The sequence below is a fragment of the Trichosurus vulpecula genome, chromosome 4, assembly GCF_011100635.1.
Source record: "Trichosurus vulpecula isolate mTriVul1 chromosome 4, mTriVul1.pri, whole genome shotgun sequence".
Classification (NCBI taxonomy): domain Eukaryota; kingdom Metazoa; phylum Chordata; class Mammalia; order Diprotodontia; family Phalangeridae; genus Trichosurus; species Trichosurus vulpecula.
Genome location: NC_050576.1, coordinates 136,670,648 through 136,684,378, shown reverse-complemented (window position 1 = coordinate 136,684,378; position 13,731 = coordinate 136,670,648). Strand labels below are relative to the sequence as shown.

The 13,731-nt window shown below is 41.6% G+C and overlaps 2 protein-coding genes across 4 annotated transcripts; one reads left to right on the top strand and one right to left on the bottom strand.

The window, feature by feature from the left end:
* Nucleotides 1-1,187: 1,187 nt before the first annotated feature.
* LOC118846842 (basic proline-rich protein-like) lies at nucleotides 1,188-3,571 on the bottom strand. Its single transcript, XM_036755547.1, has 4 exons — nucleotides 3,500-3,571; nucleotides 2,133-2,975; nucleotides 1,783-1,951; nucleotides 1,188-1,447 (listed from the first exon to the last, which is right to left on the bottom strand). The coding sequence occupies exons 1-4, from the start codon at nucleotides 3,569-3,571 to the stop codon at nucleotides 1,188-1,190; spliced, it is 1,344 nt and encodes a 447-aa protein (XP_036611442.1).
* Nucleotides 2,052-10,856, top strand: ZBTB18 (zinc finger and BTB domain containing 18). 3 transcript variants are annotated; one of them, XM_036756449.1, is made up of 2 exons: nucleotides 2,052-2,117; nucleotides 7,137-10,856. In XM_036756449.1, the coding sequence occupies exon 2, from the start codon at nucleotides 7,151-7,153 to the stop codon at nucleotides 8,717-8,719; it is 1,569 nt and encodes a 522-aa protein (XP_036612344.1). In that variant the 5' UTR covers nucleotides 2,052-2,117; nucleotides 7,137-7,150; the 3' UTR covers nucleotides 8,720-10,856. The 3 variants fall into 3 exon arrangements, with proteins under 3 accessions (XP_036612344.1, XP_036612343.1, XP_036612345.1); XM_036756448.1 differs by lacking the exon at nucleotides 2,052-2,117 and adding an exon at nucleotides 4,642-4,725; XM_036756450.1 differs by lacking the exon at nucleotides 2,052-2,117 and adding an exon at nucleotides 4,947-4,955.
* The last annotated feature ends 2,875 nt before the right edge of the window (nucleotides 10,857-13,731 follow it).

The following is a 13,731-nucleotide window of genomic DNA, read 5'->3' as shown; positions in this document are numbered from 1 at the left end:
TGAAAAGAACTTTGAACGGAAAGTCAGTGGATGTGGATTCAAGTTTCTATTCTGTCAACTAGTGGTGGAAGCTCAGGAAAGTGGCTTAATTCCGCTGTGCCTCAGGACAGAATTTCAAAGTCCCCTGCAGCTCTAACATTTTCCTATTATTAACATGGTAATCAAGTCTAACAGTGTGTTTTTTTAAACCTTTTTAAAATCTCTTTAACAATTTGGTTAATTGAAAATAGTGTACTTAAAGTACTTCCACATATCTAGTCAAAGCCAAAGTCAAACCACATTTGAAGAACGGTTGGCCTCTTGTAAAGCTTTCCAGACGTGTCCCCAGTTGGCATAGGTGGCACACAACCACTCATTTAGAGATTAATTACTGCCTTGTGACGTTTTAAACTATATTCCATTGTGATTTAATTTTCACTTGCGTTATCATTCAGCAACAGTCCTGTAGACCTTTGAGGGTAGATCTCTATACTTTTAAACAAAATTCCTTTGGGGCCTAGTAGGGTGTCTTAAAAATAGCAGGGTACTCAAAATCCTATTGCTGACTTTATGTTTCGAGAAAAGAAACAGAAAAAGACTACATATTTTCTTTTTTTCCTTTTTTTTAACTTTAGAACCGGGGCCTGCTAGGTACCAGGTAGGTGATCTAAGGGAAGGTTTACATGACGATGGCTGTATTTATAAGAGAACTTCAACGCAATTTTAGTAGTACCATGCAGAACCCAATCACTTGGGAATGGATACGAAATATGTGCAGGAATGAATACACCAATTCTGTCAGAAATACAAGAGTTCGCCTAAGTGAAGTTGGATTCATGACTATGAGAAATGTGCCACTCTGGACTGTCTCTAGCAACTTCAGCCTCCACCGTGAACTGAGACTGCAGAGCTTGGTAAACTGCCCTTCAGGGCTCGATTCAGAAAGCATGGAACTAGATGTCACCACTAACACTGCAAAGAAGGAGAAACCTATACAGACTCCTGTGCATCCATGTGGACGCAATGACACCTGCTTCGCTCGGAGCAGCCAAGACCAACTATATAAGAGTGTATTTATTGTTCCCTTTGGGGACTGTGAAAACCTCCTTCGGCACCCCGAGAGAGGCAGAAACACAGCAGTCTAGGGCTGGGAACAAAGCTCCTCCCAGAGCAGCTGTTGCCGCCGCCTGCGGGTTCCTTTCACTTTCTCACGGCCAAGTCACCCTGGAGCGCCGCTGCCGCCCCGGCCGCTGCCTCTGCCGCTGCTGCACTGAAGAACTCCACCCCACTCGGCATTGCTGCGAGCCTCCACGCTCGGCCCCTCCCACTAGCCCGGGCCCCCGCCCTCCCTCGACATTCCCACCTTCCAATTGGCCGACGCGGACGACTGCTTTAGTTCGCCTCCTCCATTGGGGGGGGCACACTGTCCGTCGTCCGCTCGCCCTCCACCCTCCTGTAGAGCCACTTTCTTATTGGAGGAAGCGGGGTGGGAGGGGGGGGGGGGGACAGAGAGAGGGGCGGGCTAAGAGCGCCGGTCCAGCCGCCGTCTGTCAATCGCGGAAGCCGGCGCTGGGAGGAGGGAGAGGGTGCCGGGAGGAGAGGAGGGGGGGTGGGGGGGTCGGATTGGGGAGGAGGGGGGGAAACATCTGGCCGGCGCCGCCGCGTGCGTGCGTGGTGCGTCCTCCCACCCCCTCCCTCCCCCGTCCCCCCGCCCGCGCTCCCCTCCCCCTCCCCCTCTCCAGCCCCCTCCCCCTCCCTCTCCGTTCCCTCCCCCTCCCTTTCCACCCCCCCCACCCCCCCCACCCCCGCCCGGCGCTGCGCTCGCTGTGTCTCTGGCTGGCTGCGGCCGCCGCTGGGCTGCTGCCATGGGGAGCCGTTGAGAGTGGGGCCCTCTTCGCTCCGCCGCGCTCCTCCGGCTGCCAACGGGGGCGGGAGTGAAGGGGGAAGGGGGGAGCGGGCGACGGAGCCGGGGCTGGGGGGGTGGGGGGGGGACGGGAGGGAGGGGGGCCGGAGGAGGAGGAGGAGGAGGAAGCCCACCAAGTCCGGGAGCGGCGGCGGCGAGGAGGAGGAGGAGGAGGACGCGGACGCGGCGGCGGCGGCGGCGGCGGGGACGCGGTGACTTAGGGCCGCTCCAGGGTGTGAGTCCCGGTTACGGCACGTTTCCCCCTGACCCCGGCCCCCCTCTCGCCCCCTCCCCCACCGCCCGGCCCGGGGTCAGGGAGTGGAGGGCGGGACCGGGGCAGGAGGGGCGGGGGGAGGGTGCACCAGCTGTTACAGCCCCAGCCCCGGGAGCCGGGGGGCCGGGAGAGAGTGAGCCCGAGGTGAGGGAGGAGGGGCCGGGCCGGGCCGGGCCGGGGGGCGCGGGCGGGTCTGGTCTGGTCTCGGAGGAGCGGAGTTAGTTTGTGTGGTTCGGGCTGTTGGAGCTCTGCGCCGGGGGGCGGTGCAGCTGCGGGGAGGCCCCCGGGGCCGGCGGGGCGCCCTGGGGGCCGCTGCAGCTGCGGGGCGCCCCCCCGGGGGTGCGGTGCGGGGGCTCGCCTCTCCTCTGCTCGCCTCGCCTCTGGGGGCCGGTGCAGCTGCGGCGGAGGGGCAGGGGGCCCGTGCAGCTGCAGAGCCTCCGGGGGTGGGTGGGAGGGGGGTGATGGAAGTAGCGGGGGGAGGCTGGGGAGCCGATGCAGCTGCAGCGGCGCCCGGGACGGACGAGGCTTCTCCGGGGACCGGTGCAGCTGCAGTGGTGCCCGGGCAGGGGGAGGGGGGGGTCTGGGTGCTGGTGCAGTTGCGGAGAGGCCCCGGGGGCCCGTATAGTGGGGCGTTGGGGAAGCGGTAGCAACCACTCTGTTCCCTTTGGCTTCTTCTTGAGACTTTTCTTTTGTTGTTGCTGTGACCCGGGTCTGTTTTCTGGTCTGTTGTTGAAGGTGTTTTCTTGCTGGACTGGCAGCGAGTCCAGTTCTTTCCCTCTGGTTTAATAATTCCCCCCAGCCCCCCGCCTTTAAAATTTCCTGCCCAATATGTTTTACGTAGAGTATACTACCTAGAGATTCGCATCTTTCTCTTGTTCCTCCGACCCCCCTCCCCGACCCCCTTTAAAAACTAAAAGTAAAACCACCAACAACCTCTCTGGACCAGCACCAGAGTTAACGGGGTCGATTTGTCGAGTTAAGGAGTCACCAACTCATTGCGGTGCTTGGGACTCATTAAACTGTCACTTACCCCCACCCCACTGAGTAAATGGGGTGATTAATGCCTGATCACTTGGAGCAGGGAGAGGACATTTGTGGAGAAGTGGCGAAGTTGAGAAGGAGCGTATCCCTTAGACTACTAAGTCTAATTGACTTTAGTAATAAACTCATTGTTAGGAAAAGTTAGTTTTTGAGGGGTTGAGGGGGAAGAACTGTTGACTTTACCATTCATTTAACATTCCTCACTTTTTTCCTAACGAGGATCCAGTTCATTAACATTTAAGTTGGGGCACTTACAGTAGGCCATGTTTCTCTCCCCGCCCTCCCCAACCCCCCCTTCACACCTCGCCCTTCCAAAGGTCTTTGGGGATGATTCTGACATTCACAGATGTCAGTAGCACCATGCACAGCACCATTCTGTCCAGCTGATGTTACACTTCTATTTCATCAGGCATTAAAAAACTCCCACAAACCAGTTAAAAACTTTCTAAACTAACTGGACATATGTATATGAGAGACCTCTTTATTATGATCAGTAAAATTACAGCATGACCCAAAAAATATTGTTGTGGGAAGATCAAGGGAAAGACAAGGTTCTGCTTTTTTGGCCAGAAAGTTAGATCAGATGTGCAGGTGCAATGGCCATTTTAATCCTCTGTTACAGATTGTATCCAGTTTATTAGCTTGTTTCACTGAATGGAATCACTTTTCAGCATTTTTAGAAAAATACACTTTCAGCTTGTTGCTATTTTGAATTGGAATTGATATTGATTATGACAGTATGAGAAATTATACTTAGAAGGTAGTTGGAGATAAGTAGTTAAGTATGAGTGGAATAATTGTGGTGAACCAGGCTGAAGTAATAGTTTCCAATAAGTCTCCCAACATTCCTGTGACATGTATATTATTATCTCAGCAGAAAAACAAATGGAAGTCCTATGCTAACATTAAAATGGGAATATAGATTTAGAGTCAAATGGGTTTGATTTAGAAATATCCCCAAGGAAGCTGCCTTTGAAACGAAACCTCTGAGTTGAATAAAAGTGAATCTGTGGATTTCCTGAATAGCACTGTGGCTTGAGTATCCTGTCAATATATAAGCCAGTCCACCAACTTAAGACACAAGTGTTGCTATTCCATAAATACAGTAGAGCTCCATATGTTTAGTTTTTCAATTTCTTCTGTTAGAAAGTTTGGGAAAAAAAAGGAGACTTTGAAGTATTTTGTTTATACTAACAGAAGAGAAAAGTTCTCCTAAGAAAAAGCTGGTGGCAGGAGTGTAGAGGAGTAGCATATGGCATTAAAAGGAGCACAGCTGGAGGTAGCATTTCCATCTGAACATGATGTCAGAGCAGCTGACAGCCTGCCATCCCTCAGCCTTTTATTCTAACACACAGACAGGGAGTTAGTGTGTGCAGATCTGTGTGTGGAGAAGGTATCTCATTCCTCTCTAACATCATCTCCACTTTGCATCTGTCTCTCTTAGTCTGCTTTTTTTCCACCGATCTAACAGACCTGGAGCCAGCAAGACTCAGAGGAAAGGACTTAATCAGGTTTATGTGTACTAAAGGTAGGAGTAGCAATAGATTAGATTCAGCATATTTCTGTTTTGGTGTTTTGTTTATTTAATTTGGAAAAATCACATTACTTTTCTAACCAAGTTTAGGGATTATATATGAAATTGAGTATTAAATGAACATCTTGCTGTAGTCGAAAGGCTTGAGCTGCAGCATTATCTGTCCCTTTACACTTGAATCAATAACTTTTAAAAATACATACAGGTATTGGAAATTTTGAAATGTAAGTAGGGTTTTGAAATATATTGTTTATGGAGCTCACTTTAACTTAAATTGTTTTATTTTTTCACTGACATTTTAGCTCCCTTTTGCTTTGAGGAATATTAAATAGCAAAGTGTATGGAATCAAGTATTCAAACTTTTTATGGAAGAATTGTTCTAGTTGAGAAACTAAATTGATTGTGTAATGAATTATACTCTTAACACTTTTACACTCTTAAACTTTATTCTTAAAGGTTCAGCAGCACTATTACTGAAGCATACAGCTGTAGTGCTTTTGAAACAGAACAGTTGTTTTTGTTTTTTAGGCAAAAAAACTTTTTGTCCCCAGGAGAATAGCTTGACTGGTTTCCTCTTTTCTCTTTCAGATATATATTTAAGAGATCTTTTATTTCAGCATAACAATAATTATTTGAAGGAGTTTTTGTGTTAGCGACTAATTTAGAACTTGTAGATTTGAGCTGCCTGAATTGGCCAGACAGCTGTAATCGCACTCCTCTATTCTTAATCTCTTTATCTGGGCAGCAGCTGCCATATGGCCACAGTCAGCTGGATCAGATGTTTATAAGCTTCCTTCTTCGTCCCTCTCTGTCCTCTCAGCCTCCTAATTTGATCACAGCTACCTTGTGAGCTGCCCTCCAATCTTTATTTTTAGCCCTCTTAAGGATTAGGATTGATGTTGGCTGTGGGGCACTTAAAGTGATTGTATTGTAAATCTTCTTGGGTTATTCCAGCAGTGCTATTTTGCAGAATATATTTAGGGGTTGAATGGAAGTTTTAATACATCTTGGGTAAAGTTGGGGGGGGAGGAATACGGAAAGTAATTTCTTGGTACGGTATTAATATGCTCTAGTCCCCAAGATGCACATTCTAAGATGAATGGCATAGAACTTTGCATCTGGTCAGAGGAAAGGGGAAGTAGAACTTGCTTGCTTGCCTATTTATTTATTTATTTGTAGTGGCATTACATATTGCAGTTGAATTTTGACCCTTTGTACATCCTTGCCTCTCTTCCACCCCCTCCTTTCTCCCTCCCTCCCAGAAAACAATGAGAAACAATGCATTTTTGAAAGAATAGAAGTTGAGGTAGGGAGGAGATGAAATATATCAAGGCATGTTGAAACAAAACATTTTCTTCTGGTTGTGGTAATATAGACCTAGGCAACAGAATAGTTTATCTCCCTTTCTAGAAATGCATTTTCTCTATGTGTTTACCTAGCAGTCATTTTTGCCTTAATTGAAAGTGGTACGTCTTTACTTCTCAGTTGGAATGAATTTTAGTATAGAAGTTATTTTGCTTTTGCAGCTAATGAAAGTTCAATTAAGAATTTTTAGAATTTAAAGTCTTTCTGATTTCTGAGAAACCAGAAGTATAATTTCTACAAAGAAATGCAGTCATTTCTCTTTCTCTCAGTTCACTTCTGAAATCTTTGGATTTGTTCATATAAAAATGATCTTTTCCATCTGTTAGTGTAGTCCCTTCTGATCTCATACATGTGTGCTATACCTGCAAATCTTAAGGTACTAACATCTGTTTTCATACACTAGGCTTTTGTTGTTATAACACTCTGACTTTAAAAGTAAATTGTTTGCTAATTTCTGAACTAATTATGCTATTTATTTTTTTTCTTGTTTCAGTGAGAATTGTCCTTTAAACTTAATGTGTGTACTGGAGCTATTGTGTATAGTTTTAAGTGCAGTAGTGGAAGCATCAAAAGTAATAAAATAAAAAGGGTGGTTGAACAAGTTTCCTCAGTTTTAATCATCATTAGTTAGGCTGTTCTTTGTTCATTGGCATAAGGCTTTGTCTTAGAAATTAAAGCCATTTTGGATGTTTTATAGGAAATAATTTGAGTAAAGTTAATTAAATTTCTTCTGAAAGTGATTTAAATTCTAATATTCTCAAGAAGCGATTACAGTTAAGCATTTTCAAACTTGACTAGAAGTATGGTGGAAGCTAGTAAGACAATTTTAGTGAAATAGGAAAAGTTGGGAAACTACATTTTCTTTTCACATCTGCAGTTTGCTGTAGTGAGTTGATAGTTCTTGGGTTGCATGCCTGATTAAAATTCAAAGAAGTGTATAATGGCAGTCAAAGTTTACTTTTGTTTTTTTAAGTGTGAGGGCTATGGTATTAAAAAGCTGTTTCCTCCCCAACATTAACGAGGAATTTTTCTGTTTGTAGGTTATGAAGACAGTATGGAGTTTCCAGACCATAGTAGACATTTGCTACAGTGTCTGAGTGAGCAGAGACATCAGGGTTTTCTTTGTGACTGCACTGTTCTGGTAGGAGATGCCCAGTTCCGAGCGCACCGAGCTGTACTGGCTTCATGCAGCATGTATTTCCACCTCTTTTACAAGGACCAGCTGGACAAAAGAGACATTGTTCATCTGAACAGCGACATTGTTACAGCCCCAGCTTTCGCTCTCCTGCTTGAATTCATGTATGAAGGGAAACTCCAGTTCAAAGACTTGCCCATTGAAGACGTGCTAGCAGCTGCCAGTTATCTCCACATGTATGACATTGTCAAAGTCTGCAAAAAGAAGCTGAAAGAGAAAGCCACCACGGAGGCGGACAGTACCAAAAAGGAAGAAGATGCTTCAAGTTGTTCGGACAAAGTGGAGAGCCTCTCTGATGGCAGTAGCCACATGGCAGGCGATTTGCCCAGTGATGAAGATGAAGGAGAAGATGAAAAATTGAACATCTTGCCCAGCAAAAGGGACTTGGCGTCTGAGCCTGGGAACATGTGGATGAGGTTGCCCTCAGACTCAGCAGGCATTCCCCAGACTGGCGGAGAAGCAGATACACACGCAACAGCAGCTGGAAAAACAGTAGCCAGCCCCTGCAGCTCTACAGAGTCTTTGTCCCAGAGGTCTGTCACCTCCGTGAGGGATTCAGCAGATGTTGACTGTGTGCTGGACCTGTCTGTCAAGTCCAGCCTTTCAGGAGTTGAAAATCTGAACAGCTCTTATTTCTCTTCACAGGACGTGCTGAGAAACAACCTGGTGCAGGTGAAGGTGGAGAAAGAGGCTTCCTGTGATGAGAGTGATGTTGGCACTAATGACTATGACATGGAACATAGCACTGTGAAAGAAAGTGTGAGCACTAATAACAGGGTACAGTATGAGCCGGCCCATCTGGCTCCTATGAGGGAAGACTCGGTCTTGAGGGAGCTAGATCGGGAGGACAAAGCAAGTGATGATGACATGATAACTCCAGAGAATGAGAGAGTCCAGGTGGAAGGGAACATGGACAGCAGTTTACTCCCTTATGTCTCAAACATACTCAGTCCAGCTGGCCAAATATTCATGTGCCCTCTCTGCAACAAAGTGTTTCCCAGTCCCCATATTCTGCAAATTCATTTAAGCACGCACTTTCGAGAGCAGGATGGGATCCGCAGCAAGCCTGCTACTGATGTCAATGTCCCAACATGCTCCTTGTGTGGTAAGACTTTTTCTTGCATGTACACCCTGAAACGCCACGAGAGGACTCATTCAGGGGAAAAGCCCTACACTTGTACCCAGTGTGGGAAGAGCTTCCAGTACTCCCACAACCTGAGCCGCCATGCTGTGGTTCACACACGGGAGAAGCCACATGCCTGTAAGTGGTGTGAACGTAGGTTCACACAGTCTGGAGACCTTTACAGACATATTCGGAAGTTTCACTGTGAGTTGGTGAACTCCTTGTCTGTTAAAAGTGAAGCACTGAGCTTACCTACTGTCAGAGACTGGACCTTAGAAGATAGCTCTCAAGAACTTTGGAAATAATTTTATATATATATAAATAATATATATATATATACACACACACACACACACACACACACACACATATATATATATATATATATATATAAAAATCTATATATAGTTGTGGTACGGTCTAAAAGCAGTCTTGTTTCCTTGAACTAAAAAGTTGGGATATTAACTTGTTTTTTGCACTTTAGGATAGCATGAAAAATTTCACTAATTTAGCATTCTGATAAGAAAAACTTTAGAGCAAGTCAGAAATAGAGAGGTGTTTTTCTTTTGTGGAGTAGGGAAAGTAAGCCAGTAAGTACTTTTAAAAACAAATCCTCATATCACAAAAATGCTTACGTATGGTTTTATTTCTTCAACATTGCGATTGTGTTTTAAGCTCTGTAATTTTTTTTTATGATTTTTAAATGCTGTAGAAATTCCCTCCAGTTTTATTAGCCTCTTTACACTTATAAAATTGCATGAATCCTTTCTGGCTGTTGGAAACCTGAATGCTTTTAGACCCAAATGGAAAATTTCTGAAATGCTGGATTATCTATTTTTAAACAAGCAGTTGACTTAAACTTTCTGTGGCAACTTCTGGTTTTCTGACAGTTCCCAATGAGAAAAATTCTGAAAGTACACTGGGATCACTGGGACTCTGTCTTTTGTGAAGGTTTGCTTGGGATGAAAAAAGGATATTGCAGCTTCAGCAGTGTTGAACTGTGTGTTTAAAAATGTGAATTACTGTTATTGTATACTGTAATTGATTACATGGGCTGGGGGGGGTGTCAAAGAACTTGACAGGTTGTGTTGATGCTCATAGTTGAGTCTTGAAAAGTAAATATTAACGCTACAGAAATGCATGAGTTTCAATATATTTTTGTCTTTGTTTGCATTGTATAACTTTAACGAGTGAGTTTAAAATTATTTAATTTCCTTAGGAAAATAGCACCATTTGAAAAAACTGGTGTTATGAAGAACATAAATGCACTGTTTTTATTTTATTTTATATAATTTAAATCTACTTTCCCACTGTCTTTAAGTTGAAGCTGTTAAGTTGAATAAAAATTAAGCTACAAAATGATAACTTAGCTACATAACAAGGAAAATATAAATGTTTACAAATGGCTTAAAGATTTGCATGTGCAGTGTGCATTTATAACAAACTTCTAATTGCACAGAACCCATGCCAGCTCAAAGTTTAGGTATCTACATTTACCCAGTTGAGCATTTTTAGAATTACTACTGCACAAATTGACAATAGGTCATTCTTTTTCTTTTCTGTCTCTCTCTCTCTCTCTCTCTTTTTTTTTGCTCACCCTTTCTCTTTCTCTTCTTCCTCCTCCCCTCCCCACCTCCCTAACCCTTCCCTCCCATGAAAAGATTCTTTGGACTGAAAAAGCCCCAGGCTGAAAGGACTGGGAAGCCTTGATTGACAAGGGGAGGGGGGTGAGCAGACTATGTGTATCCAAGCAGCCGAGGCTGCAGCCCGACGTGTGGTTTTCATGACCAACACACAGGGTGAACGCATTTTGCACAGTGTTTGTTTTCCTGTCTTGCACTTACAAATAAGGTCTATGGGAGTAGCATGGAAAACGTTTGCTGTTTTTCCCTTTTTTTCCCCTTTGCTTTTGTTTAAAATTTGATCGCCTTAACTACTGTAAACATAGCCTATTTTTGTGCTTAAGATACTGAATGGAAAACTCCATTGTGTGTTGCTGGACTGTTTTGGAAATATTTGGTCAAATGTGTGTTAATTTGGCTGTAATGGCATTTAAAGCAAACAAAAAAAAAAGCTGTGAAAATGGCCTTGGAGCATTATCTTTAGTTACTTGAAGAGTTTCTAGTTTTTTTTTTAAATACAGTTTATGTTAAGATACATTTTTATTAATTTAGAGAAGACAATCAATGTCTGTGAGAAAACGGACTTTCTTTTGAATTTTTTTTTTGTGGTCATTGTGAGTGATTGCTTTTTCTTCTTATTAGTTTCACATTCTTCCTTTGTTCTAAAACTTAGACTGACATCTAGCTTTGACAATCATAGTACGTTTTATTTTCCTGAGGGGGGAATAACTTATGATGCTGTTTAGTTTTGTACTCTTGGTGTGTTGGTGAATTTTTAAACTGTGCTAACTGCAATAAATTATATGACCTGAGAAGCAGATTCCTGGTGTGTGTTCTTTAAAAGTTTGATTATGTATCTCATAAATGGCAATTTTGTACTATGAAGTACATCATTTTTTTATTGCTTCTATCAACAGTTTATGAAATAATTTGACCAAGAAGCATTTCATTTAGAAGAAATCCTAAGTTTTTTCATCTATCCATTTAAGTTACTAAATGCACAGATTAAAAAAAAAATTGTGCATCAGATACCCATCCTCTAGGTACCAAATGTTGAGGTAATTGTCTGGGAACTTAGGCTTCTTTTAAATACCAAGTGACATCATAAGATTTTCAGGATATTCTGTGCCACATTACCAGTCCATACGTTATAAGTCACTTTTCACGTGTTATTTTACCCTAAATAGATTGGTCAAATCTATTCTCTTGTGTTCTAGTTTAAGTGGAAAATTGAAGGAGACGGGACGTCTTAATTTGGAGTACTGCTTGGCTAATGACTGGGATTCTAGGCAATAGAATTAGCAGGCATTCAGAATGTCGTTGATCAGCTGTCTACAAGCATCCCTTTTTGTTGTTGAGAGGAGAGAACTCAAAATACTCAAGTTTTAATTCTCACTTTTTAAAGCTAATAAATATTTCTCATAAAAATACACATTGCTGAAGCCAAACCTAGAGAAATATTCTAATTATGGCTTCTCTGGGCGATGATTTCAACCTTGTCTTGCTGGGGTTTTAAGTTTGAGAAACAACGCTAGTTGAGCTAGATAAGTTGACAAGTTCATTAGAAATCTAAAGAAGCTTTCGTAATAATGCTATCAAAACCATCTATCATATTTACTATCATAACAGAGTTATGTCCTCTGGCTGTTTTTATTTAACTTAAGTTTTTGAAATGCATAAAAGTTACATGCCACTTGAGTATTGCTACCAGTACTTAAAAAAAAAAAATTTAGCTTGGTTGATGGAAATCATTTCTTTGTTTGAATTCTAAAGATATTGTTGGTTTTTTAAAAAATAATAATAAACTTCAAAGGAAGTATGCAGGGTTACTGTATTTGAAAATCAGTTCAGCAGTGGTTCTTAAGTTCGATAGTGGTCAAAATAGGAGACTTCATTGGAGCATGCGCTCTGTTCATAACATACAACTTGGAATAACTTTTTATTTCCTTCTCAGCTTGTTGACATAGTTTGTATTGCGTGCTACTCATATTTGACTGTAGCCAAGCAAACATTGTTTCACATGAAAGGGAAATGTACAATTGAACCTTTCCAAACAGTTAATTTCTTGCATAGCTGTTCACCTTTCATAAGGCCTTATATGTTAAGTTTCAGTAAGAAATCCTTGCTTTGAACATTAAAGAACACAGTTACCTGCTCCCTTACTTTTTCCAGCTGAGGATCAGGATGATCCTGGTTGTTAATCAGTAATTAGTCACAATATTCTTGTCAAATTAATGGTTGTTAAATATACTGTATTACGGTTATCCACTATGTCAACAATTTAGCATCACTTTTGATTCCATTGTCAGCTTCTGTAATTTTAAAAGAAATGGTTTGAGTATTTTATACCATTTAGGATGCAGCATTCAAGAGATTCATATGGACACATAATTGATCTTTTGTAAAAGCATACATAGAGCAAAAACAATTTGATATAAAGCAGGGAAGATGAAGCATTTAAAATGGAGAATTTTTAAATTGCAAAAATAAACGTTTTAGGCACAAGATTTCCCTTTGCTACGTTAAATGAAGGCTCCATTAATTTATCATAGATTGTATTTGAGTTGAAATGAGGGAATAGTGAGTTATTTCTTATGTAGGGTTACCAATTTTAAAAATTTCGCTTCCCCCTGATTGCTAACTTTTCATTTATTTTGAACTTTCAGATAATCAGTATGTATGATTTAAACTATTCGGTGATACTAAACATTGTAGGGGATACAAAAGATACTTTTCCACCTGTGCAGGGAGCTGGATTAGTTGTCTTTTCAGTTAAGGATGCTACTTGGAGTACTAACATGTGTCTGGCCTTTCATGAATACTTAAAAAGAAGTCATCATTGGAGGGTAGATTTTAAAAATTAATTAATTTATTTTTAAGTGACCAAAACAGTTTTTGTTTAAGTGTTTTTTTCCAGATGGCTATCCAAAAGTAAGCTTTTTTCCTTTTTTTTTTTCACATAGTGAGCCCAATACTTGTTAAAGCTTGCTACTGTAAATTTATCTACAAATACTCAAACTGTAAAAACTTACTAATAAATGTAGAGAAAATTAAATTTCGGCATTTCATCTTAAAATGTCACATTTTCTAATGTTATCCTTGATATTCCATTAAGACTTAAAAGGGAAACCATTCCTTGATATTCGTCTTAATTTTACACATCCCTGTCTTACGATAAACTCAAAAAATTTTAATTGTAATCAGAATTTTTAGGTATTAATCCACTATAGTTGCTTGATGTTTATTGCAACGTTGTAAATTCTTAAGAAAACTATCGTAAATAAAACACTTCATTAAGTATGTGAACATTTAAATACAAAAGCCCAGTGTTTTTATCTACTGTCTCCTTTTCATCAAAGTGCTAGTTATCAGTATTTTCCAAAATACTTTAATTTTTGCATTACTTCATTTTAGCTATCCCCAAGTACAGTTACAAAAACAAATAAATTTGCCCTTAAAATTATTTTACTTGATCATTAGGTAATTAAGTATTTTTATAGGAACAAACTACCTGTAAATCCATTTGCATATATCTTTGGAATATACAAAAGTAAAGCTACTTATCATGATTGCAAATCAAACTACTTGTGTAAAAGGAAATGCTTCAGGTTTATAGCCAAAATCTAGAACCTATTTTAATGACAGAATACAGCTAAATCTTTCAGGTTGTACTAATACTATGGTTTTTTCCATAG